The following is a 25,465-nucleotide window of genomic DNA, read 5'->3' on the forward strand; positions in this document are numbered from 1 at the left end:
CAAATCTTTTTCTCATTGTTTTGTTTTATTAAAGTGCCTTATTCACAAGAGGCTTTTTTATCTTATCAATCTAATTCTAAGGTGTATAGAAAATTTAAACTCCCAGCTGCAGTACAATACATTTTATTCTTTGCTACAAGTAAGTACATCAAAGATCAACAGTCTTGCTTAGATACAATTCATAATTATGGATAACATTCCGTAAAACCAAGTATAATAATTTTCCAAAACCCCAAAGGAAAATTAAGCCTACGATATAATCATAATAAATAGGAACAGATTTCTCAAATTTTCTAGATCAAATAAAATTTGGACAAATTCCACGACTAAAAAACTTGATCGCTCTAAAGGGAGAAACAATAAAAAGTGCTCATAAGCAATCACATCGAGTTTTGGTGAATCCAGGTGAGGGCTTGGCGCACCTGCTGCAGCTTCACCCTGCCAAGAAGGCTAGTGATCAGCTGGTACTCGGGCAATGTGCGTCGACCTCGACCTGAATATGTGACGTTGCCCTCGCAAAGGACCTTCGTTGCTAAGGACAAGAGCCACTGCAGCACCTGCAAAACAACAAAAATACATTCATTTTAATATTTGTTTACTTTTAAAAAAAAAATCTAGTTCTCACCTCATTGCTAGAAGGTGCTCTCATTTCTTTTGAATTCAACCACTCGCTCGGGGCCCACAGAATCAACTGGCTGATGGTGGCAGCTAATTCCGGAGAGGGTCTCTGATAATTTGATAAAATTCAATTGCAAAACTTAAAACGGGAATGAAATAATAAATACTTTTGACGGATTCCTAGAGAGAATTGCATAGACGAGAGCCTTTAACGGTGCAGGCATAATTTCAGGCAGCTCGGGCAAATCTTCATCGCTGTAAGTCCTGTTGTAAAGGGTTGCTCCAACACCAGCAAACGGGTTGTCCATGCCAAAGAGTTCGTAAGCCAGGGTGCCAACAGACCAAAGGTCAGATTTGCTGTAGTTGATCGATGTGAAAGGACCAGGACGAGCACAAACCACCTTGAAGTTTAACAAATAAAACATTGTAAACAGTTCAAATTTGAAAAACTTAAATAATCTTAAAGCTTATAAAAAGTGACACTTATTACAAAAATTAATTCTTTTTTAATAACATTAAAAACTTATTAAACACTGAAAATAATGTATAATCCAATCTTCTTAAAATGATTAAATCAAAATAATTTAATATGCAGGACTATTTTGGAAAGAAATTATTATATTTTTAATATCATTTAGTTAAAGATTATGCAAGCCAAGAACAAAAACAGCAATTTTAAATATTGAATTACCTCTGGTGCCATCAACGCTGCATTTCCTCCTCTGTCCACATGGGGAGTAGAGAAGGGCAGGCTGAGACCATGAGACGAATCAGCAAGGCAACACCCAAAATCAGAAACAGCCACCACTGGGCACGCATCATCACCCTCGACTAAGTCCACCAAAACGTTATCACTTTTCAAGTCCCTGAAAGTTTTATTATAATTTTTTTTAGTCAAATAATCATTTAAAGTAACTAGCCTGTGAGCTATGTTGCTCAATTTCATGTGGGCCACAGCCTCCAGCAGTTGGGCAAACAATAATTGAGCAACACGGGGCGAAGGTGGACTTTTCTTTACGAAGTCTCTCAGACTGCATTCGTATCTAAATAAATTCAAAAATAATCAATACTATAAAAATGATTCTCTTTAATAATAAAAGCCAACCGTTTCATTATTAGAAAGAGGCTCATGTTTCGTCCGGAGCCTGCAGGGTTGATTCTGGCAGGCAGTGCGTCAGGGTAGAGGTCCATGGCGCCAGGCATGTTGGGAATGCGGTCGGTGAAGACACGGTACATTTCCACTATGTTCGGGTGTGGCGAGAGGCTGGACATGCGACCGGTCAGAGTGTAATCCAACACCTGCAGCACATCAAAGTCCCTGCTCCAGGCAGGTACAGTTTCTCGGAGCATGGCGTGCAGAATTGCAGAGGCGTTGGATTCAGCGTCGTAGTTGAACATCATTTTCACGGCCAGCGGAAACTCGTAAATCGAAGGGTCGGAGGAGTCATTTGAAGTTGAAGCTTCAGCTCTTTCTGAAAATATAAATATGGATTATATAAATATCAAATAACTCACATCAACTTTATTTCATATTGTATAATTCTAGAGTTATTTAAACAAGTCGGACTTATTTTTATAATATGCGTAATCCTTAGGTAATTTAGGATTTTTATATAAAATTACCATTTCGCCATCTGGCAGGGTAGACAACCGCACTGCAGCCTTTTGCCAAAGGTTCAGGTCCAAACTCTAGATTTTCCAAACCAATTTCGGGCACGTCCTCTGTAAAAAGTTGGTTCTTCCTCAAACTCTGGCTGCGGTTAACAGCATCCTGTTCAAAATTAATTAGTAAATTAGTGAAATTAATTTTTATTTCAAATAAAATTACCCGTATTTCCCAACAGACCGCCTCCAACTGGTCGTCTTTGGAAATTATCCCCGTGCCGGAGGCCAGACTGACCCCGACGAGGGCAAAGAAAGGTCTGGAATCGCCGTAGAGCAGTTGTCGGGTGACCTTGCGACGCAGGTCGGCGGCCACAGTGTGCGTGACCCTGCTGAGGACGGCGTCGACCACAACCCTGCGTGCATTCTGGGTCACCTGTTGCACGAAGGTCGCAGGTCTGGACGGTGCTGGCGGCCCAGACTCGGCCGCTCGGGTGAACGAGCTAATCTTGCTCTTGTGGATGTGTCGGACGAGCTGTCGACCATTTTTGAACAGCCGAACGGCTGCTAGCCGAATCGACATCTCGCTCTACTCGAACCTTGTTTCGTCACAATCTTTCGGACACTTGCATCACACAATGCCAAGTGCACTCAAAGCGTAGAAAGTCTGGTCTCGGACGTACGAAAACAAGTTTGACTTCTCAAACTCAAAATGCAGGCGAACGTGATGCAATAACCGGTACTTTTGCAAAAGGGGGCGCGGCTCTTAATTTTTGAGAGTTTTATTCAATTTTATTTATGTTAGTAAGAATTTTTCAGCCTATTTAGTCTGATTAAAATATTCTTATAATTATTATCTTATTTATGAATCACACTTTCTACTCAATAATCGAAGCTGAAGCAATAAATTAGCATGTTCCGAAATTTCGCAGCAGAATTGTTAAATAAACCGGTTTAACGTTTGGAATGTAGATTTCTTTAAATTTATTCATATCCTCAAGGTTTTTATTTTTCTTACATTTTTACGTAAAAAAAAATATTCTTGAATCTAATATTTCAATAACTGATGGAAAAAATGTCACAAATATTTTTCTTTTTTAACCGGTTTTTTTTTTTTATTTTTTTTTTTTTTTATTTTGTATTAAACGCTTTTGCGTACAACTAGGGTGCAATGCAAACACCCTTCTCAACATGAAATCCTGCGGCCCCCGGCCGACTTTCAACCCTTCACTCGCAGTCCCAGCATGAGAAATCACTCAGGTTCCCCCGAGAAAAATCCGCCTGGAGTGGGAATCGAACCCACAATCTCCGGGATGGAGGGCAAGAGCATACTCCACTTAGCCACTGGAGACGACCGGTTTATATATTACAATTAAACCGGCACTTTGTAAGTCACGTGACTTCAAAACACTGAATGGCGCCAAAAATCAGCAGGAGCAGGTCTACTTTTCAGCAGCGGATGCATTTGGCTTTTTAGCAGGTTTTTTGAGAAAATGTCGCGTGTCACTTTGGAGGAAAAGCGAGTTCGGATGCTCGAAATCTTCCACGAGTCCTTAGACGTGTTCGAGTTGAAGCAGCTTGAGACAATCGCCCCCAAACAAAAAGGAATCGTCGCCAGTTCTGTCAAGACTGTGCTGCAGGTAAAAATTTCAATGTTGAATTTCTAAAAAAAAAGTAAATGTTATGGTTTTTAATTTATCCTCATTTTAACGAATACTTACATTGTTTACAATAAAAATTTATTTCAAAAATAAAACAGCAAATTATCAAGGATCTTGAATAAACTTCGGAATGTAATAATTAATAATGACGTTTCATATCAGGTTTTGGTGGACGACGGCCTGATTGAGACAGACAAAGACGGCGGTCTGGTGTACTTCTGGTCCTTCCCGAGCAACGTCATCAGCAATTTGCAGAAGAGGGCCAACCAGAAAGAAAAGAGGCTGGCCGAGTTGAAAACCAAAGTTGAATCTTTGAAGGAGAAAAAGCGTGCGTTGAGTCAAAGCGAAGAAGGCGCCGCAGCCCGACAGTCCAAGCTGGACACTCTGAAGGCGCTCCGAGGTAAAGTGGCCGAACTGGAGCCGGAGGTGCAAAAGCTGCAGGAAAACGACCCTGAGACCTGCGAAATTTACAAGGCGGCCGCGAATCGGTGGGCGGACAATGTGTACGCAACCACGTCGTGGCTCAGGGACAAATTTGGCCTTGAACAGGCTGCTGTCAAGAAGCAGTTTGGCATTCCCGAGGAACTCGAGTACTTTGAGTGAACTGCAAACTGTTTGATTTTTAAATTGTAAATAAATCTAATGAAATTTGTACAGAATAAAAATTAAATTGTAACAAGTTTGGTTCCAACAAGTAAAACAATTAAAAATTATCGAATTGGATTATTTTAAATTTCAGTGAAATATTGTGTCTGAATAAAATAGGAGAATATGTCCATTTTATTACTTTTTCTAATTGAATTAAAATTATAAGAATTTGGAGTTTCTATTGAATTTCACATTGAAAGATGTTTTGTATTAAATTAGTACCATTTAACATTTTTTCTTTTATAATAGCCAGTGATAAATTTGATTAAAATATATTGCTAGACTTAACTTATATATTGCCAAAACTTAGAAGCCAAATGATAGTGGCCGGTGCACGAGCATTTAAATTAGAGTTGCCCTTTATACTTAGTAAATTGGCCTACATTTTGGAATTATTTCTGCAAATTTAAATCATTTTTTGTTTTAGATTTGGACAACAATAGGCATAATATGTGAGCAAAGATTATTCTTAAAAAATCCAAGCTAAAAAAATATACATTTACGGAACTAATTGTAAGAACTATTTATCACCACAAAACAAGGCTAATTTTGAATCTAATCATATGCACTGCATTCTTTTTTTACTTATTTGACTTAATTTTATAATTATAAATCTCTTGCAATAGTCTGATAAATTTTTCCAGCTGAAAATTATTGACACGTGAGTTTAAATTATAGGCACTCTCCCTTCTCTCTGATTTACGACCGTGTGTAAATGTGCACATTTTGATACAGCGAAGGGCGAAAAATGGGTCACAACTCGCAGGGCAGCTTTTTTCGCCACGCGCGCTTATATATTTTTACCATGGCAACGTGCAGACTGTTGGGTGCGCTGCAGAAAACGACCGCAGCGTGCGTCCGTGTTGGCGTGAAATGGGGCCACGGCGGCCCAGCGAGCGCTGAGGCCCCTCGAGCATGTCGGCCAGGAGCAGGGGGCCGCGGCCTGAGGACCTGCGCCGCCAAAAAGAGGCCACCGAGGCGGCCGCCAGGGCCCAGTCGGCCTGCATCCTTAGAAGAAGCCGCCTCCGGGCCGCTGCCCGCCTCCAGCGCCGCCTCCGACAGGTGCTGCTTGCCCTAACTGATAAACTCACAGGTAAAATTTGCATAAATATGTAACACGAAAAATGATTCATTTGTGCGAATTAAAGAAATGTTTTGGAAAAATTTAATCCTTTCTATTAATGTCTTTAAAATTTGTTAAATATGTAGGGATTTTTTATTAATATTTTTAAAATTGTGTTCAAAATTAAGTAAAATATTTTTTCTATTGAAATAACGTCCCTTACAAATATGTGAATCCTCCAACCAAACCTTACCCAAATTATTGTAAAAATAATCTCACATTTCTTTTTTTTATTAAGTATTTAATTACACAACAAAATTATCCACAAAGTGTCACTTTAAATTTGCCTCAACAATATAATTTTATTTATTTTTATATTTTGTGTGTGTCGATCTTATTGTTAAGTCTCTACACCCTTATTAACTAAGTTGGTTTTTAAATAATACTTCTAGCTGTTGTTTTTATTTATTTATTTTTTTTTTATTAATAATTTTGCCAAATTTCGTTTTGCTTGAAAAGAACCATGTAACCATAGTGTTACATTTTGGCAATCTATTTGAATTCGGGTATTTTTTTGTGTAAAGTTGTAGCTTTTTTAACTTTTTATTATTAATTATTCTTTATTTGATTATTCAAATCATTACTTTATAATAGTAAGATCAATTATTGGAAATTTTAATCACCTCTGTTGAAAAGACTTTTACTCGATCGTCCTTAATTATGTAGGTTTACATTTTGCCCTAGTTTTTAATTCTCTTGATAATATTTTTTTTAATATATATATTTTTTAATAATTTGTCATGTAATACCCTAAACATTCATCCAAATAGTCATCATTCATTTCGCTGTATAAATAGCAAGGTTTATTTTGAGAGCTAGAGCTATTTTAATATTCAACACAAACATTAAGCATTCTTTTGTCTATCTTTTTTCAGACGTCTGAATATCAAACGGCACTTTCTTGCTTTATTTGTGTCTCTTTAGTTCATTTGCATGAGAGACAGAACCAAGTGAATAATAAGTTCAAAGTTGGCCCTTTTGCGCTTGATAAAAGTTTGACGCGCGCCAGCTGGTGCAAATGTGGTGTGCAACAACCGCATTATGCTTTGTGCGGGGTCGCTCCGGCCCTTTCTCGCCGTGCGTGTCGAGAAAGCGCTCTTCGCATAAATGCAGCGCCCGCCGACCCCGCGAAACCGCATTCATCCTTCCCTCTCGCCCATAAATTTTCCGACAATTGCCCTCTGCTCGCTGCGGCGCTGACAAAAAGTTGATTAATTTCGTTTCGTGCCCGACACGCCGCGGCTGACGACGAAACCAAAAGGGAATCAGAGTGGATTTGAAACACATCGCGGCCCCCTTAATATGCTCGAGTGATCTACATTATCCCTCCAAAAGTTACTTGAAAAGGATGTCGTGCCGCAGAGATCGATGTAATTTGAATCCAAACGTGAAGCATTTTGCGTTGTTTCGTGATGGAATTTTTCTGCTTTTATTACTTTTTTTCGTGGCAGCACAAAAAGTGCTTCAAAAAGTCGGAAAAATATTAAATATGCATGCATATTTTTATTTTCATATTGGTAGACTACCCAGGGAATAAGAACAAAGGAATGAGGAAAAATCACTTTTTTAATTTATTGGCTTTTTCCTGAGAATTGCATTATATTCATATATATTTATTTTATAAAACGAGCAGAAATTCTAAAGCGTATTTTATTATTTTTGCAGAGTTGGAGGCGAAACGAATGGAAAAAGTTTTGCTTTCTTTGTCAAGCGAAATCGAGGAGTTCCATCTTCAGAACCGCGAATCACCGCAGGAAAGCGTCGCTCAATGTGTGGACAAACCACTTCAGCTCAGGGCCACTTCACTCTCCGCCGATCTATCAAAAAGCCTTCTTGTCACAAACTATCTGGGACACCAAGTGGCGGTGGCCGCCGTCAAATCGTTAGCAACTTCCAGGTAAACAAAGATTTATAATTCTAAAATATATAATTTAATTTTACAAACTGAGATCAAAGGGAACTAAAATATCAAAATTTGGGTTCAAAATTGAATTCAAAAACATTAAATTGCAGGTGCTGAGCCAAAAAAATTCTTTAGAATCAGAGTTTACTAGAAATTCGTGGGATGTTTGAAAAAAATAAATTAATCCAAATTTGGTTCAAATATCCGCTACAAATGCAAGATAATTTTTAATTATAAACTAATGTAAAAAAACAAATTTAATTCAAAGAAAAATATAATAACAATTATTATAATTATGTGTATTAAATGATCTTATTTTATTATGGTTTAAAATATTTTCCAGCTAATTTTTTGTTTGTGAAACTAAATTCTTCCTCTCCATTTCCGTTTAATAAAAGTTTAAAACATTCTAGGCCAGAATGCGTGGAGCACCTTTCCGTGGGCGTCTGTCTATTGGCGAAGGCGCTGGGCACAATGGAGGCTGGCACCATCGACATTGAAGGTCGCGGCCTCCTGCTGTACCGCAACACGTGCCCCTTCATGCTGGTGCCCGCCCGCAAGCTCACCCTGACACGCCTTCTGCAACTGGCCGCCTGTCAGCGGGCCGAGGCGGCCAGCAGGGCGCTCGTGGCCGCCGTGCTCTCGTCGGCGCCCGCGTCTGTCCGCGTACCCGATTCCGAGGAGGACGTCGTCAGCTCGAGACCCATTCCTCACGTGGTCACCGCCGACGGTGTCGGAACTAGAACTCTTTACGTCAGGTAACAGTAGAAATGTGAAAATGTGGAATTTATTAAAAATATTTAACAATTTACAAATATAACAAATATTTAATTAAAATAGATTTTTGTTCCTATTTTCATTGCTTAAAGGATTGTGAAAAAAATACGGGAATTGTAAACACAACACGAGATATTTAAAATAATATAAATTTACTGTATTTTTAGTCCAATGACCTCTGACCCTGCTCTGACCTTAAAAAGTGTGAAAGACCGAAGGACCCAATAATTATATTTTGTATTGCATGTTAACAACATTTGCATTCAAATTATTTAATTTTTGAGCATTTTTGTGTATGAATTATTATTTAATATAGTTTTATTAAAAAAATTTTGATTGTTATTTGCAAGGAGCAGCAGTTTCAGCCTGCGCAGTGTGAAGAACTCGAGTTTCGAAGTTGCCCAGGAACTCGTGCAGTACGCGACCCCTCCCGTGACCTTGGAGAACGACCTTTGCCCGCTCGCCAACCTTCTGAACGATTGTGTCGCCTCCGAACAACGACTGCCCGCTGCCCTCCTCATCGCCGCCAAAACTCATGCACCCTCTCTGGCTGGACCTTCGGGGGACAAACTACTTGCTCAGAAAGACTCGAGGTCAAAGGTCATGACCTACTATCGACAACTATTATGGGGTGACGCCGCCACACTCGCTGACCACGTCCTCCTTTGGTGGCTCAAGCCACTAGGCAAGTAGAGATAATGTTGCTTGATATTTAACAAGAATTTTATAACAATAATTAAATTATATTTTGATAATTGTTGAATTAAAAACTTAATTACTTAATAAAATATATAGCCACAGAAGGAGCACATAATATGCAAAGGGTTTCTGGAAGAATTTTTGAAAAAGATATATATATAATTTTATAAATTTATAGACTATGTGTTTAATTAATATTAAAATAAGAATATTATTACTGATTATTACCAACCACAACTTTTTTGTTTTCATAACAAATTAAAATAATGTAATTTAAATTTGGTAAATATTTTTAATTCTATTTTTAAAATTCCTTAAAGAATAAAAATAATAATGAATTAAATTTGTTTTAAATAAAATTAATAATGTTTACTATTTTTAAAAATTATTCTTCATTTATCTTTTGACAAGAGTGCATTTTTAAAAATATTTCAACATTTCCTCAGGCCAATTGTGGTCAGGTCGAAGTCTGCTGAGTTGGTTGCGGAAGGAGGCGCGCGAGATGCGTTCTGGGGAGCCGCTGTCCTGCATGAACGCCCTTTGCGAGGCCCTGGCGACGCACCAGGCGGTCGTCTCATGGGACGCCCTTTTCCGCAGAGCCACCGTCGCTCCCTCGGGCCACACTTTTGCTTCCTTACTCCACTCTCTTGTAAACTCCACACTAATTTTTTTAACTATATTTATTTATTTTATTAATTTTCCAATAAAAAAGGTGATTCAAGTGCAGCTGGCCGAGGTCGGACCTGCCGTCGAGCAGATTCCCCTTCTGCACAGAATGGACCACTCGCTGCACACGTATCGACTTTGGGTGCTTTCGGCGGCTCGGAACCACATCGGCAACTGGCACGTTGACCGATTCGTCGACACCAGTCAGTCCGACGTGGCAGACGCGCTCAACGACCTCGAAAGATTATCGGTCAGTAAAATTTCTGAAAGTTGTCCGATCCTCTAATTTTATTTTACCTTAATTGCAGATCTCAGACATATACAATGAACCTCCTTTGGAATGTGTACACGAAACTGTTTGCGCCAAAATGCGATGTAAACTTGTGTCTGAAGTAACCATCAATCTTGGGAAGCTTCAGGTACTTTTCTTTTTTCTATCATCTTGAAAATTTAATATAAAACACGCAACTTAAAATTAGCGAACACCCGAAGAGTGCATCCAAGTGATGGCCGCTGTTTGCCGAACCGTCAGTCTCGCGAATCTCCACATGTGCTTCCCGCCGCGACGGTATTGGCGTCAGGACGGTGCTCTGCCGCAGTTCGCAAGTGCCTACGTTGAGCAATATTTAGGTTTGTTTTTTGAAAAAAAAATTAAATCCATGCTAAAATTTGGTTAAAAAAATTATTCTATAACTCATAAAAAATGAAAGCAAAGCGCAACAAATTATAGCGCTCAATTCTTTAGAATAAGCCAAACATAAAGACCTTTTTCCCCAATAAAATTCATAATTTTAAATTGCTTACAACAATAAATCATTTGTAATAAAAAATTAGCTTTTTCACTGAAGCGTGTAATTGCGTATAATTAAAATGATCAGAAGGTTTGTTTGTGTCTAAACCTGACAATGAATAGAACAATTATTTCCTACTTTTCTTACAAAAAAAACACTTTTTGATATATTTTTTTTCTAAATTTCTATTAATGCAAATTTAAAAATAAATATATTATAATTTCCAGACAAAATGCTGCGGCCAGTGCTATTGGCTACGAGTTCCCTGCCGACAGAGCTGCAGCAGAAAATCAGTGGCATGACCCTGAGGATCATGTGCGAAGCCTGGCTGGACCACATTTACCAGTTGAAGATCCAGTTCAGGTTTGATAATTCTAAAAAATTCTTATTTTATTAAAATAAATGTGACGTTTTTTTATGAAAATAAAGCGAGCGAGGTGCATTGCAACTTCTGGCCGACTTCGGGGCGGTGACGACCTGGTTGCAGGAAAGGGCCGCCCTGACCCCTCCGGTGGAGAAGCACCTGGTGCGCAGCGAGGTGTTGCGAAGGTGCGAAGGGGTCGGTCGCCTTTTGCTGCGGCAACCTGGCGAGTCGCTCGACCTGGCCACGTCCAAGCAGCTGCCCGACCCCAACAAGTGCCCTTCGGTGGGCACCCCTGTCAAGGACAGCATGCCCGCTGAGATGTACGTGCCGAACCAGGAGAAGTGGCTGCAGCTCAGGGCGCGCCGCAAAGGGGCGGCCACCCTCTTGTGCTGCAGATGAGATTTGGCTCGTCGTCACGTCGACGCATTTTCAAAGAGGAAAAAACCCTAAAACTCAAAAGCAGGCCTTCAATAACTCAATAATGAATTAATTATATACAAAATGGTAAATTATTTAATTAAACTTTTCTGAACGGAATAGATAAATGAGTCAAAATAATCTCATTTTTTTTTGCACCTAATGGGTTCTGCTGCTTTTGTATGTTATAACATTTTTGTAGGCATAAGTAAAAAAATTAATAATTTTATATTTTTTATGTGTCTTTGATTTTATATTTGACAGATAAAATAATGAATTGTGAGACACATATATAGATAGTGCTGGACGAAAATTTAATTGTTTGGTTTTCCCACGATAATGAAATATAAATTTTAAATTGCCTTAACGTCTGAATTGAGACGGCGCATTATAATACTAGACAATCTCCCCGTTATTAAGATGCACTTTAACGTTTAAAGTTTGCTACGGTATTACCGATTTTACGGTAAATTTGTCCCTATGCGAGAGAAACGTTAACTTTTGAACGTACGTATTTCGCATTGCATAAAAGAGGAGTTGTTAAATTATGTGTATTATAAATGTATTGTAAACAAATACCGCACAAATAACTCGAACATAAGGAGAAAAAATTTTTTGGCCAGGCGTGTTTAAAGAAACCTGGACATATCAAGCTCAAGTTTAGTCGAGCCGCAAAAGAGAGAGATGGATGCGCAAAAACCGCAAGAGAGATTTACTCCCTTTGCTGTCGGTGCTCGAAACTTCTTTAATATTTCTGGCGAGTGCGTTTTTTATATTGTGTACAAGGCCAGAATAAAAATAGGAGACTAGGAGGCGCACAATTTGAAGGAATCGATCAATGTTATACACATACCTCTGCAATATCAATCAACCCAAAATAGTTTTAAAATGAATTGAAAGACACGTTTGCAAATTGGAAAAAGGTGAACAAATGTTTTTACCTGAACGTCGACGCAGAAAAAATGTTAAAATAAAATAAAACCCGGTTGTTATTCTTCAAGAAATAGTGAACCCACTTTGTTTTATTTGACCTTTTCTCGACTCTCTTCATTTAACATTTATTATCTCTGCATTTTATTTTCCACGAGCTGCATTCAAGCGAGTATTTTATATATAGTCCTTTTTCCTGTGGCCTTTGTTTTTGTCCCCAGTTTTACTGCTCGTCGTCATTTCCCATTTTACTGCATTATGCGCTCTCGAGCAGATAAAACGAGTGGCGGCAGCGCATTGTTTCTCAGATGGAGCGCAAAACAATGCACTTTATAAGGCCCCGGTCGTAAAGCAAAGGCAGAGGTGCGAAAACCCAGCCTTAATTAAATTTCGTCAAATAATCCCTGACTGCCAAATCCAGCAGCTTCATTAAACATGCGACGCTCCGATGTTTTGGACTGTGAGAGATTATAATCGTTCTAACGCTTTATAAAAATCTAATTACAATATTTTGACTTCTATTCTGAAATATAAATTTCTGAATTAAAAAATAGGGGTGAGATTTTATATGAAACAATGAATTTCAAAATTTAAATCAAATAAAATCAGTTTTAAGTTCTTAAAGTTCAAATTTAAGTTGACAGTATTTCAGATCAAAAACTGCGGTTCCACTCCAAAATTTATTAATTATCAATTTTTTATTTTTACACACGCAAGAATGCTTTTTTTGAAGAGAGAAGAATGAAAATTGAACTAAAAAATTGATTATTAAATTGAATCTTACAATTTGATTTAGATTTTCGATCCAACTAACATGAAATTAACCCTGATTGTGAACTGTTCTTTTTGAATTTTATAATAAAAATAATTTCATTTTTCTTTATTTTCCTTTAACTTCAACAATTTAGAGGAAAATATTATTTTGGACTCCAAAATTCACTGTATTTAATTTGAATTAATCCACGTTGTTCTCCAATTTTCTAGGCTTTCATTTTTAGGTTTACCAGTTTTCCTCAGCGTCGATAGCGTTTCAGGAACGGAAAAAGCCCAGATTTACGACCGGCGTGTGCCTTGCTGTCGAGCTGAAATTCCGCTCTTCTAGCCCGTGAAATATGAACTGCAAAGAGTAAAAATATGCTCTCGGAAAAGGCGGGCGACCTTCCTTTCTCTCATATAATACGAGAACGAACGCACTTATTAGGAAATACAGCCCCGAAATCTCATTTGTGCTGACGACGGCAGCTGCAGCAAAATACGTCTCTCGCTTGTTATTTATAGTGCCCTGTTGTGACGAACGGGGTCTTTAAGTCTCAATTTGAGTAAGTGCAGATTAATTATGGATATATACATTACCAGCTGAAGATTTGAAATTAAATGGGAAGCTAATAAATAATGTAAAAGGTGGAATTAATTATTCATATATAAATATGTGAAATTTAAAATGCTGACAATGCAAGAATTGAGCGTTTTTTTAAAGACTTTTATTTTTCTTGAGAATATCCGATACGTTTATAAATATATCTTGTTTTTATATATTTTCCAGCATTTCAAAAATAAAAATAGCTAAAAATTTGCATATTATAAAATAAATATTGATTTATATTCACCAGAAAAAAAATACAAGTAAAATCTGTAAAATAAGTCTTTTATTAAAAATTACATAATTTTATTTTAATATTTTAATAAAAAACATTTTTTTTTATTTGTTGTACATTTTAATTAATGTACTTTAAGTATTATATTGCATATCTCTGTATTTCATATGACGTTGATTATTTTATCATCAGCTCTGTGTGCTGGAAAAGCCTCAAGCAAAGAGGCTTTTTAATCAAAATTTCAGTCGGATCCGTAGCAACAAAGCCGGGGCTAGGAAAAATATCCCAACAGAGTGCAACCGCGGAAAGAGCCGCCACCGTTTCATGGTCTGCGCTTTCGCAACATCTGCGGCGGCGGCTGCGCTGCAAAATAATGCAAATAAAATCCCTACGTATTAAACTCCCCAGCACCTGGTGGAAAATGATGATGATAATAATAATAAACTACTCGGGCCTCGCCAAATAGAAATGTTGTGCACAAAATTTATAATAATATTAAAAGCCAGCGCCACAAGAACAGCAGCTGGAATTTGAATAATAATAATAATTGTGCGCGACGAGAAGTAAAAGCACTTCTCGTTCGTGTGTGGCTTGGAATTCGCTCAATCCGCTCAAATGTGTGCAATGCAAATACCTCATTTCGAGCGTTTTCCACTGGTATTACATTTTCAGCAGATAGACTTTTTGGAAGTATTTATAGAATTGTAAGATTAGATTGAATTCACTTGTCATTTTCATTTTTATAAAAATTCCAAACAATAAATTGTCAATTGCGTGAAATTAAAATCAAGGTGATTGTTTTAATATCTATTTATCAATTAAATTTTTCGATCCTCAAAAATTGGTTTATGGTGTTAAAAAGCAACATTTTTCGCATTGGTTAAATGTTTAATGAAAATAAAATTATGCAAAATCTTTAAAAAAAAAGTATTTAAATTAATTCAATGCTTTCTTGGAAAAAATTACACATGAGATTTGTTTAAGTTTGAAGTTAATGGTCCTTAATCAATTTGTCTCTTCATCAATTTGATTTGCTATCTTTAAAAAATGCTAAAAATTGAAAACATTTACTTTAGAGCTTTTTTATAATGAAATAAAACATATCAAATTCTAACGAAAAAACAAGAAATTGTATGATTTTGTCTGCAGAATCATGTGCAAAGATGAATCTATCATGTATCCATTTTCTTTATGAGAGCTTTGCACAAAACCTTTCATGTATACATTACAGAAGAAAATATTCTGACATAATAAATTGTAAAACATAATCCACATAATCACTTCATGAAATTTCATTTGGTGCCATAAGAAGAATTATAAATCAATATTTTAAATATCAATAAAATCGTTCCAGATTGCTCAACTCAATTAAAATAAAATGTTAGAAAGCTCCAATTCCGCAGCTAATCAGTGAATATCGCGCTCTTTTTTTGTAGCGAAAACGGAGGGATGATTAGGGGGCGGAGTCAAAATTGTCAGTGATTGTTTACAAGTGATGGAGGTGACATCGCTGTGCACGTGTGGGTTCCAAAATCGGACTAAAAACGAGTGTTTTTTCCGCGAAAACCCCTCAGCGACACCCCATCCTGATGTTCCAACCCTCGGTCTGCATTTTTCATCACCAGTCCAGCCGCGGCCGCAGGTGAGTCCAAATTTTTAAGCCCTAAATTTCTGCAATAAAATTTACAAAATCTAGCCTCAGCCTCGCCGCCGGAAAGTCGAATTGCGACCAAAAATTTCTCGTGTGCAAAGATTTTAAAAATAGAATATTAAAACAATTATATCAAAGGTTGCGTTCAACTTACAATTCGCAATCATGGTTTTGGTGACATTCCTGGAATTCCGGCGCCGCACGGCAGAACGCAGCGAGCGAGCGAGTCGGTGCATGTGGCGTGCGCGAGAGTTTCGGGCTGTGTGTCCTCAGGGGTAGGGGGAGGGGCCGTTTGGGGCGGCAAGGGCGTCAGTCGGTGTTGATCCTCCGGAACGGCAGCAAACCAGCCAAGATGCAGCCCTCGGCGCCCGCACTTGTCGCTATTCTCGCCTTCTTCGTCGGTGAGTACTGAAAAAAAATTGAGAAATAATTTTAAAATTAAAATTTGAAAAAAAAATATTTTCAAGGCCGAATGCAAAATTTTCTTTTGTTCCACGGATAAAATTGAAATGAAACCATATTAATTAAAAAAATATATAATTTGTTACAATTTTTATAAAAAATTAATTAATTATAAAATTATTTATAACATTGGTATTTTTTTGGATAAAATAAATATATAGAATCAATTGGCTATATAAAATTTGAATTTTTATGTAAGTCCCTTTCTCTCTGACGGGGAAATGTCCCGGGGCGTTTTCCGACCTCGCATAAACAACCAATTTTACGACCGTTTGATAAATTTACGAGGTTTGCTGGAGCCGAAGCGGCCATTATGGTCGAAAACGTATTTCGCTTGTCGACACATTTCGCCAGTAAAATATCGTGTACACAGCCTCCGAGTACATAAATTTATTTTTGTCATGAATGGCTCATTTTTTTTTTTTTATTCCTAAGCTTTTTTTAAACTTTTGATTAACCCCTTCTCAATGCACTTGCATGCTTCGGCGGCTGCCCTATCTAAATCTAAACAAATCGGGGCCACCGAGAGAGATGCTTTGAAAGAGGCTCCTTTTCATCGCCGCAAACATGCCCTTGCGCCGTTTTCAATTATATATTCCAAGAGTGGTGAGAATGAAATTCGCGGCCAGTATAAGGAAGCACTGGTGTCGCCACGCTGATAAATTAATTCCGCGCGGCACCATTAATTTAATTAATTGGCCAGACGCGAACAAGAAGAAGCAGCGGGGAGAATTTCTTGCTTGCCACTCTGGCTCCTTCTCGGCCAAGATATTATTCGGAATAAATTAATGGTCCTTCGAAACGCTGAGCCCTGTACATTTGTCTTATTTCCGAGCTCACCTTCTTATTGTTTGACATATCCGGAATTTTTTTAACAAAGGAATAAGAAAAATGTTATAAGATTTTTGTGGAATACCAATTTAATTCTTATCGAGGCCAAAATAAACTTTTATTATTATTTAATTTACTCTCTTAAAAGTAAAAAAAAGTTAAAAATTTATACCTAAATATTATACTTTTCTCAGGAGAAAATCAATATTGTACTTTGAAAATTTTCTTCAAATAACGAAACTCCTTGCTGAATCGTCTTCACAACACTGGTGGTTAAAAGTTAACATTGATTTATATTTTTCTAATAATTGCCAAAATTGCTTCCACAGCTTTGAAGACTTGATTTGACTGATGCCAATTAGTAGTTCCTAGTTCTTAATTAAAAACCAAGAATTGTATAGGATTTTGAAAAAATTTTGCAAAAAATTGTTTTAAAAGTACAAATATATTTTATACTCTTTATGCCAATCAGTGTTTTTTTTCAATTAGAAAGTTTTATCCGTTTAATTTTACATATTATTTTTCTAATCGAATCAGTCAGAAGATGCGATGGAATGGAAACTGAAAGATTGGCATTGAAAAGATAAAGATCCGAGAGATTAATTTTGAACTGTTCCTTCAAGGAAAAATTAGAAATTAATCACATTTTTTCTGAGTCTTAAAGTAAGGAATTAATCTATCTGATCTCTAGTCCTGCAAATAGATCTGGTGTTTTTCATTATTTTTTGAAAATTTTTTCCATTTCCAGGAGAAGCTTTTTAATTTTTTTATATTAGCTGTGGATAAAATTTATCTTGTAATTTTAATTTATCCTGATGAATTTTCTCCATTCCAAAGTAGATTTTTTAGAAGATTTCCACAGCTTTTTATGTTCACCCATTTTATTTTTGGTCATATCTACTTCAAAAATTTATACGTGTCCGTTGTAAAAAGGCAATTTTAGGAACGGAGTAAAAATAGGCATAATATATTTGACTGCCTTGATCGCTTTTTTACATCATTGCAGTTGCGTGTCGATGTGAAGAGAGCTGTGATCGAATCGCTTAAGGTCGATTGGAATGCTTAGGCAGAAAAGCACCTAAATTTTTTTACTCTCTGAATACAAAACAAGTGGAACAAAAGAACTTGACCTGCTTCTTTTCTATTTTCCCTGCACTATAAGCTGCCTTTCGCAAAAATGTAAAAAAAAAATAACACGCGTACGTCTCTCGGTAAAAATTGAAAAGAGAGTTGACGCAGATTTTCATTTTTAATTTTTTGCACTCTCGGAGGTGTCGACGAGAGTAACAAAAACGAGCAACTTTCGCAACGTGACAAGAGGTACTGTTGAGATTTATACATTATGCGACGCTCCGGGTGCAGGAGACGCTTTTCGAGAGCTGAATTGCTTTACAAAATACTGCAAATTGGTGGCGGCGAAAGAGAGAGAAAGGGACAGTAAAAACAAAACAGCTTTTGTTTCCGAGGAGTAGCAGAGCGCGAAAAAGAAACTCTGGTTTTTATTTTGACTCTATGTTTTTTTTGCGATGTGAAGCGAAATTTGAGTTGGAAAAGGTCATGATTATGTATTTTATTTTTCATGGAAAAAAATTATAAAGAAGAGATGCGACTCTACTTTGAGCAGGACTATAATTGTGAGAACGAATACAATCGATTTTTTGCCTGCATTAAATTAGGTCACTTGAAATTCATATTTAATCGTAAAATTAGCGAGATTTAATAAAATTTAGATTTATTTTAAAAATATTTTGTTTCATGCAATTGAAATGAAATAATTTATTTAAAAATCATAAAAATATTACTTCTTACACAAATTTTTGGGTATTTCTACCACTTTTTATAATTTTTTTTTTCAGTTATTGAAAGTAATAAAAGCAGTAATTTAATTTGCAATCAATTTTGTTTCAAAAAAGTCATTTTTTTAAATAAAGATCATCAGGGAGTATAAAATATCATCTTTCCTCAACAAAATTTTTTGTATCTTGATCGTTGGCTTTATTAAAAAAAAAAAAAAAATCAAAGTTTCCTAGTCCTAATTTAAGGTCTCGCTATTGAATTAATCAAATCAAGTCTTTACAACAATGGTGGCGATAATAAATACCAATTATTTTCCAATAATTGCCAAGAATGGCTGACTTGTTTATCTCATGCGACTTATAACAAATCACGAAATCACATAAGATTAAGTGTAATATTTAAATTTTTTGAAGTATATTTCAAATTGATTTTTGGCTGGCTCTTTAAATCTTAAAAACTAAATCAAAATTTTGAAAAAAATCCATGAAATTTATTATTTGAATAAATTATGTATTAAAGTATTAACTTTAAATAAATTTGTTGAGAAAGCAAAGTTTTACTTCTGGGAAACCGCATTCCATTTCTAAATCTTCTCAGCAAGTTGCTTGCAACATTATTCATGGTTTGAGCTCATCAAATAGTCTCGCGGATCAAAAATACCCTTCCTCCTGAACAAACACGACTCGGCGGAAAATCGCGGCGTGGCAGATTATTTACTCTGTGTGCGGGATGGAAGCAAAATATTTGCTCGCAGGAGGATCGCGTCTCTCTCTGTTGCTGCAACAATAAAACCGAGCAACAATGTGCCGCCCTTTATAGAGCCGGTGTTTGTGTTTGGCATTGTTGTGTGCGGTTGTTTTGGTCGGCCGTTGTTTGCCCAACTAACAAGCGCGCCCCTCTCGTAATTGGCCTAAGCGTTTTGCTTTCGACGGCCGGTGAAATTTCCCGCAAAAGCAAACTTCGTGTTTTGATTTTTTCTTAATATTATTTTGACGAAATTTTGGACAGTGCCAAAGTCAATTGAAAATGCCAAGAGCATCCTTTTTTAGAAGCTATTTATTTTCAAGAGAGGGACCTTATTTGATTACGACACATGTAAAATTAAGTTAGCAGAACGAGAAACTCAATTTGGTGACAACGACCCGAACAGAATTCCAAAACCAACCCCCCAAGCTGCTGGCACGTGATGAAAAGAAAACGTTTGCTTTTTGACTGACGAAACAAGAGCGAATTGAAAGTCTAGTTTCAAAAAGATTGTTAAATTTAGAATTAGGTTTCAAAAAGAGAATCTCATTTTTGAAAATTATATTTATTTACATTAAAATTTTTTAATCCATTCACTATTCATAACAGAACAAATGGTTGTTTTCTCATTGATATCCATGTTTGTAACTAAAAAATAAGGGTGAAGTTTTTCTTTAACCCATAAAATTCTAAGAACTGATATACTCTGATTTCATCTTTCGATACACCAACTTATGCACATTTAAAAGAAGGCGATTCCTTTTTAAATTCTGAATGTTTTCAATAGTTTAGAAACTTTTTGATCACCTATCAAAATATGCCTAGTTCAGATTTCTTTAAATATCCTGAATTATTGAAAATTTCAATTCATTATTTAGATAAAAAAAATTCACATTTCACATAAAGTTTTGGTAAAAGTTGATATTTTTTCTAGCACCCTGAAATCTGAAATTTTAAAAGTTTAAAATGATTCCCGGAAAATCGAAAATTTCTTTGTAATTTGCAATAGTTTTGTGTGAAAAGAATAGAAAACAAGTTTTATTTTAAATATGGTTCAAACAAACTTTCATTAAAACTGACAATGAGAGCTCTTTTTTATCATAATAAGATTAATTGAACGTGTTTTCCTACTAAAATTTATTACCCACCTCTCTTTTTTTGAACACGTTTGCAAATCTGCGGCGCGGAATTTCGCAGGTGGGCCACGTTTGTTTGCGTGCCACATTAATTAAAAAGCCAACGCTGGCTGCGCAAATTCGCGTTTTTTTTTGCAACGTTTGCGACAAAAAGTTTGGTGCAACGCTCGGCTGCTTAATCCTGAGGGCCGATCAAAAATTTCTGCATTTTGCATTTTTCTTTTCAATTTCACTCTCGGATAGGAAATTTCATTTTTGGGTTTTGAGAAGAATCGATCTACTTTTAAAATTTTAGTTTCAAAAGTTTTAGTACAAAAGAGGAACACTTATTTTGTACGGCGCGAGATATTAATTAATTAACCCTGATTAATTAAAACTTTGCGTCGGATCGAAAAGTTTGCTCTCGGCACAAAGATGGAGAAATCAGACGGGCTTTTTCCAAAGAGACTCGTCTGAAGCTGGAGCGGAATTCTAATCGCGGACGAAGGTCGGTCGGTTTGGCTTTTGCACGGCCATTCAGGGATGAAATAAACGGCGCCAGAGACGCGGTTTTTTTGCGGGGAGAGAGAGATACAGATTCGTCTGGGAGAGATTGATGTTTAGTGAAAAGGAAAATCCATTCGCGAGAGTCGGGCTTATTTGCTTACTTGTTTATTTTCTCCATGAATTGACAGAAGATCGCAATTTATATGTATTTTAATATAAAATTGTCATGCAAAACGATCTACCAAAGTTAAATATGTCTTTAGAAATTAGACACTATACTAGTGACAAATTCGTAAAGATTCAAATTTAAATTTTGAACTGTGTAAGTTTATACTTTAAACAATGTTACTAGTTGCACAATTGCCAACTTTTTCTTTGCCCTTGATATGTTTAAAATAACAAAATGTATTTATCTAACAGTTAATTTTGCAACCTTTAAAATTTAACGATAATAGTGGGATTAAAATTTAAAACCAAGTCTAAAAAACATTTTATACTCTTCTTTATGTAGATCAAAAACGCATTTATAATTTCATTAAATTTTGGAAAAAAATTTGGGAAAGAGTGAATTTTAAAGCAGGTTAATTCAACTAGATATGATGAAGATTAAATATATATTATTTTTCTTTTCTGATCTTGATGATTTTTTTGTGATCCGGCATTTTTGGTCCATGAAAGATCATTTTAACACGTGCATATGAAATAAATTAAAACAATTTTATAAAGCAGTAATAATAGTATAAAATATTATAAATAATAATATAAATATTGAGAAATGTTAGAAATAGTAAAATTAAAATTTAAAGAAATCGGTGTGTGGTTTATTTATTTGAGAGTTATTATGATTATCTTTTTCATTTCAAACATTTTTCATATTAAAAAGTTTAATATTCAATTCATATTGTCAAAAAAAAAAATGACGCTATTAATTAATTAATTAATTTTGCTTAAAAAAAATATGCATTATTGCAGTAAGGATGAGTCAGAGGTCAATTCTGAACACCTAAATCTATTTGAAAGGCCCTTTAAATTGATCAGAAAAACTAACTTTCAACGGATTTTTCATAATTAACACAAAAAATGTTGTGTTTCTATTTAATTTTTTCCGTTGTTTAACGTATAATTTGAAGTAATATTTTGCAATTACGTGGTTATTTGCAAATCTAGACTTGAACTAGAAACGCTTTCGCAGTCGGAAAAGTCATAATTTATACCGTCGTGCGTCCGGTCGAGAGAGAGAGGCGAACGGCAATCAGCCCTCGGAAATGACGCCGGGAGCGCCTAGACCGTGTCGAGGTGTGCAACCCGCTCGTCGGAAGTGTCGTGCTCGTTGCATACCCGGTATGTACATGCATGCCCAGTGTAGGGTCGATTTTTGTATTTTTATTATATTTATTTGAAAAATCTCTTCTTATTAGGACGATGGATTAGGCAGGCGGAAAAAAGCGGCGTTTTTGAGCGATCGAGCAGATTAGGGTCGTTTTGTTGATTTATTGGGCTTCAAAATGGCGCATTTGCGCAGCAGATGGTTTGGTGTGGGTCAGCCAGCCAGCAGGTCCGTCCGTCTTTGGGCGCGGATAAATCATTTGCCACACACGCGGCCACTTTATTCCAGCCAGAATAAATAAATATAATACAAGCGTCCGCGATAAATCTTTCCTTCGTTGGAAAAGAAGGAAAGAAAGCTACTTGTTCCAGGCGCCACCACTTTTTGTCGCGCGACGACGCGAGAGAATGAAAGGAGGGAGAAAGATGGAGTGAAACTCACAGCATCAAAACTCGCCTTAAAGTGAATTAACAGCACTTTATACTCCTTCTTAGCAAAAATTGAAAACGCGGAGAGAAAAATTGTATTGAAATGTAGCAAGTAAATTGAAAATAAATGAAATTTTTTTATTATTTAAAACTACATTTTTTTTTCAAAGATTGTTATTTTTTGTAAATACTTTAGCAAAATTAAATTATATGCAACTCCGAGTTTTTCGAAATTAGTAAAGATTATCGTATATTGAAAGATAGTTGATATGGTTAGCTCTGCTACTTTTTTCACATTCAATTTTAAAATAAGCTAAGTTCAATTTAAATTTTACCGAGTTTAGAAATAAGCTTAAAAATTTATAATCAACAATTTTTTGGATTGCCATTCTTAATTATTTACTATTATTATCTTTTACAAATTTTATCCTTTCCTGAGAGCGGTTTTTTTATGTTGTAAAACAATAATTTGATAATTTTTCAACCAATATTTTGAACTGGAGATCAATTGAAATAATTATTGTGAATTTTATACAAAGTTTTGAATTTAATCCGATTGAAATATGATTGTTTTATAATTATGGTTTTTTACATCCCTATACTTATTTCAATTCTTATTGATTAACATAATTAAAAAGACTTTTTATTAATTTTCATTTTTGATTCCGTCTCTAAAAAGCCAGACTTCATTTTCAAGATCGTCAGTGAATAGATTTTTTCCTTTAAAAGCAAGACGAACTTCACTTTTTTCCTCGCAATATTTGTTGGAAGAAGCCGTGCACGCATTCAATGTGGAGAAGGTTTCGCTGGCCGCCGCAGATTAGAACTGCTTTCATAATTGCCGCCCTCGCAGCTGCCTTTCTTTTCATTCGTCCTCTCCTCATTTCTTGCCCTCGTTCCGGCCGGCGAGAAAAGGACAGATTAGAAGTTTGAGTCTGCAGGCCGACGAGTAATTATTATTTCGCCAGCGCAAACACAAAAGCGGCTCGTCCTTTTCTCAAAAGCCACTCACTTTTTTGTCACGCACTCGCGTACGTCGCCTTTAATAATAAAAAACTCTCACAGGAGAGAGAAGCAACCGTGCCGCCAAAATAATGGCGATTTCCGCGGAAAAATTGTCAAACTTTTTCCACTGACATCAACTTTCTGCAGGTATACTTTTGAGCATTAATCAACCTGAGGCACAAAAACAGGGAAAATGTCAAGAATAAAAAGTAAAATATTGTTTAAAAATAATTTTCAACATTTTCTGTTTGAATAAAAAATGAATGAGGAACATAAAAGTAAATAATTTGAATCTAAAATTTTGTTGAAGGAACATCAAATTATTATAAGTAGATTTAAAAAAAATTATTTTTTTAAATAAAAAGGTTCCATTCTAAAGTTTATTACATTATCCACCAAATTAGAGGCAATTTTTCGTCAAAAGGCGTAAAATAATCTTCAATTTAATACTGGGCATTACTGTGGTTGAGAATTTAACGTTTTTTACCCTTGATATTCAACTGACTGAGTTCTAAAAGAGAAGGAGAAAATCCGTGTTAACCGCAGAAATTTACTTTAAAAGTCACTGAAGTAATTGGCCTAATTGCCGAGCGCCGCCCTCTTTTATTTTAGTTTCCGCTCGCAAGTTGCTTTGCGGCTTTTTTCAAAAGACCTTTCCTCTCTCCTTTGTCTGCTGCCATCAGAAAAGAGAGAGAGAGAGAATTTTTCCAAAGCTTAATAGGCTCAAAAGCCACACGCGACTATTCTATTCTCCTCCCATTACAAAACTTTTTCTTTTCTATGAGGTTTTGTTTAAAATTTTCTTTCTGATCAGTAAAAGTCACGTACGCCTTTGTCTCTTCGTTAAAAATAATATCAAAAGCACCTTCACTGGTGATAATTTGATTAGAAAAGATAGATTTTATGATGAATAATTAAACAAATGTAAAAATTAGCGACAAGGAAGCCTAACCTGCGGTCAGAATTTAATTATTTAAAAATTTGCAGAAAATAGCTTATGCATTAAAATTCATTTAAGCTAAAAAAAATTTTTATTCTTCTCGTTAATAGAATTCTGCAAAATGGACAAAATTAGAGCTTTGTAAGAGAGAGAAATGAGAAACATTCACTTTTCCATATTTTGGCCCCTTTCGCTCTTGTTGCGAGAGAAAGAAAGTTGTGCGCGTCTTTTCAGATTTTCCGCCGGCGGCCGTTTTCCGCTCAATTCCTTCGCTCCTTTCCTCTGATTTCATTTTGCACATTTTCGGCCACCGCCGGCGTCGCATCCTATTTATCACGGCGAGCGCCTAATCTCCGCCATTATTCTGCGGCGGCGTGCCCAAAAATGTATACGTACCTTTGGCACGGTTATTTTATTCTCCGGAGACAAATTTGCGAAAACTCGTACTGCGCCGCCACTTTGTTAAACTTATTTAGCTGGGATTACCAGGGAGACGCAGAAGGGATTTTTTAAACACAATCTCTGAAGCCGCAACTTATTTAAAGTTGTGCACATACATTTTGTCCAACCGATAGTTTAGTTCCTGAATAAATTGAGGTCAATTCACCAGACTGATATGAATTGGTCGTTTCGCCAATTATTCTAGATCCAGTCTACAATCTAAGGTTCAATCCGTTTTTTATTCATAATTTTTTTCATTAATTATTATTTTTTATGATCATGAAGTAAAAAATCATTTTTTTATAAATTTTACCATAAATTTATATCCTAAATTCACGAGTTGATATATACACAAGTTGAAAGCCAACAAAAAATGTTAAATAAATTTATTTCATATGTACAGAATTTTCATCTGGTTTTAAC

The 25,465-nt window shown here is 35.9% G+C and overlaps 4 protein-coding genes across 4 annotated transcripts in view; 3 read left to right on the plus strand and 1 right to left on the minus strand.

Moving 5' to 3' along the window:
• Positions 1–107: 107 nt before the first annotated feature.
• On the minus strand, positions 108–2,953 carry LOC132204175 (serine/threonine-protein kinase Pink1, mitochondrial). The gene is made up of 8 exons (XM_059632503.1): positions 2,447–2,953; positions 2,242–2,389; positions 1,724–2,090; positions 1,539–1,661; positions 1,310–1,484; positions 786–1,019; positions 626–727; positions 108–557 (listed from the first exon to the last, which is right to left on the minus strand). Exons 1-8 carry the CDS (start codon positions 2,801–2,803, stop codon positions 381–383), a joined length of 1,683 nt encoding a protein of 560 aa, XP_059488486.1. The 5' UTR covers positions 2,804–2,953; the 3' UTR covers positions 108–380.
• A 447-nt stretch (positions 2,954–3,400) lies between these two features.
• On the plus strand, positions 3,401–4,667 carry LOC132204386 (meiotic nuclear division protein 1 homolog). The gene is made up of 2 exons (XM_059632875.1): positions 3,401–3,860; positions 4,044–4,667. Exons 1-2 carry the CDS (start codon positions 3,714–3,716, stop codon positions 4,482–4,484), a joined length of 588 nt encoding a protein of 195 aa, XP_059488858.1. The 5' UTR covers positions 3,401–3,713; the 3' UTR covers positions 4,485–4,667.
• Positions 4,668–5,403: 736 nt separating this feature from the next.
• Positions 5,404–11,316, plus strand: LOC132204602 (coiled-coil domain-containing protein 142). The gene is made up of 10 exons (XM_059633221.1): positions 5,404–5,622; positions 7,318–7,549; positions 7,969–8,313; positions 8,683–9,017; positions 9,478–9,680; positions 9,744–9,947; positions 10,006–10,116; positions 10,177–10,327; positions 10,716–10,851; positions 10,918–11,316. The coding sequence occupies exons 1-10, from the start codon at positions 5,445–5,447 to the stop codon at positions 11,249–11,251; spliced, it is 2,229 nt and encodes a 742-aa protein (XP_059489204.1). The 5' UTR covers positions 5,404–5,444; the 3' UTR covers positions 11,252–11,316.
• Positions 11,317–15,765: 4,449 nt separating this feature from the next.
• The window catches only part of LOC132204230 (lymphocyte antigen 6D), a 61,839-nt gene continuing 52,139 nt past the window's right edge, over positions 15,766–25,465 (plus strand). The window contains exon 1 of the mRNA XM_059632603.1: positions 15,766–15,846. Within this exon, the coding sequence (XP_059488586.1) occupies positions 15,798–15,846 (49 nt within the window). The 5' untranslated portion in view covers positions 15,766–15,797. The remainder of the gene's footprint in view (positions 15,847–25,465) is intronic.

Source organism: Neocloeon triangulifer, unplaced genomic scaffold (assembly GCF_031216515.1).
Source record: "Neocloeon triangulifer isolate White Clay Creek 2 clone unplaced genomic scaffold, ASM3121651v1 ptg000022l, whole genome shotgun sequence".
NCBI classification, from domain to species: Eukaryota; Metazoa; Arthropoda; class Insecta; order Ephemeroptera; family Baetidae; genus Neocloeon; species Neocloeon triangulifer.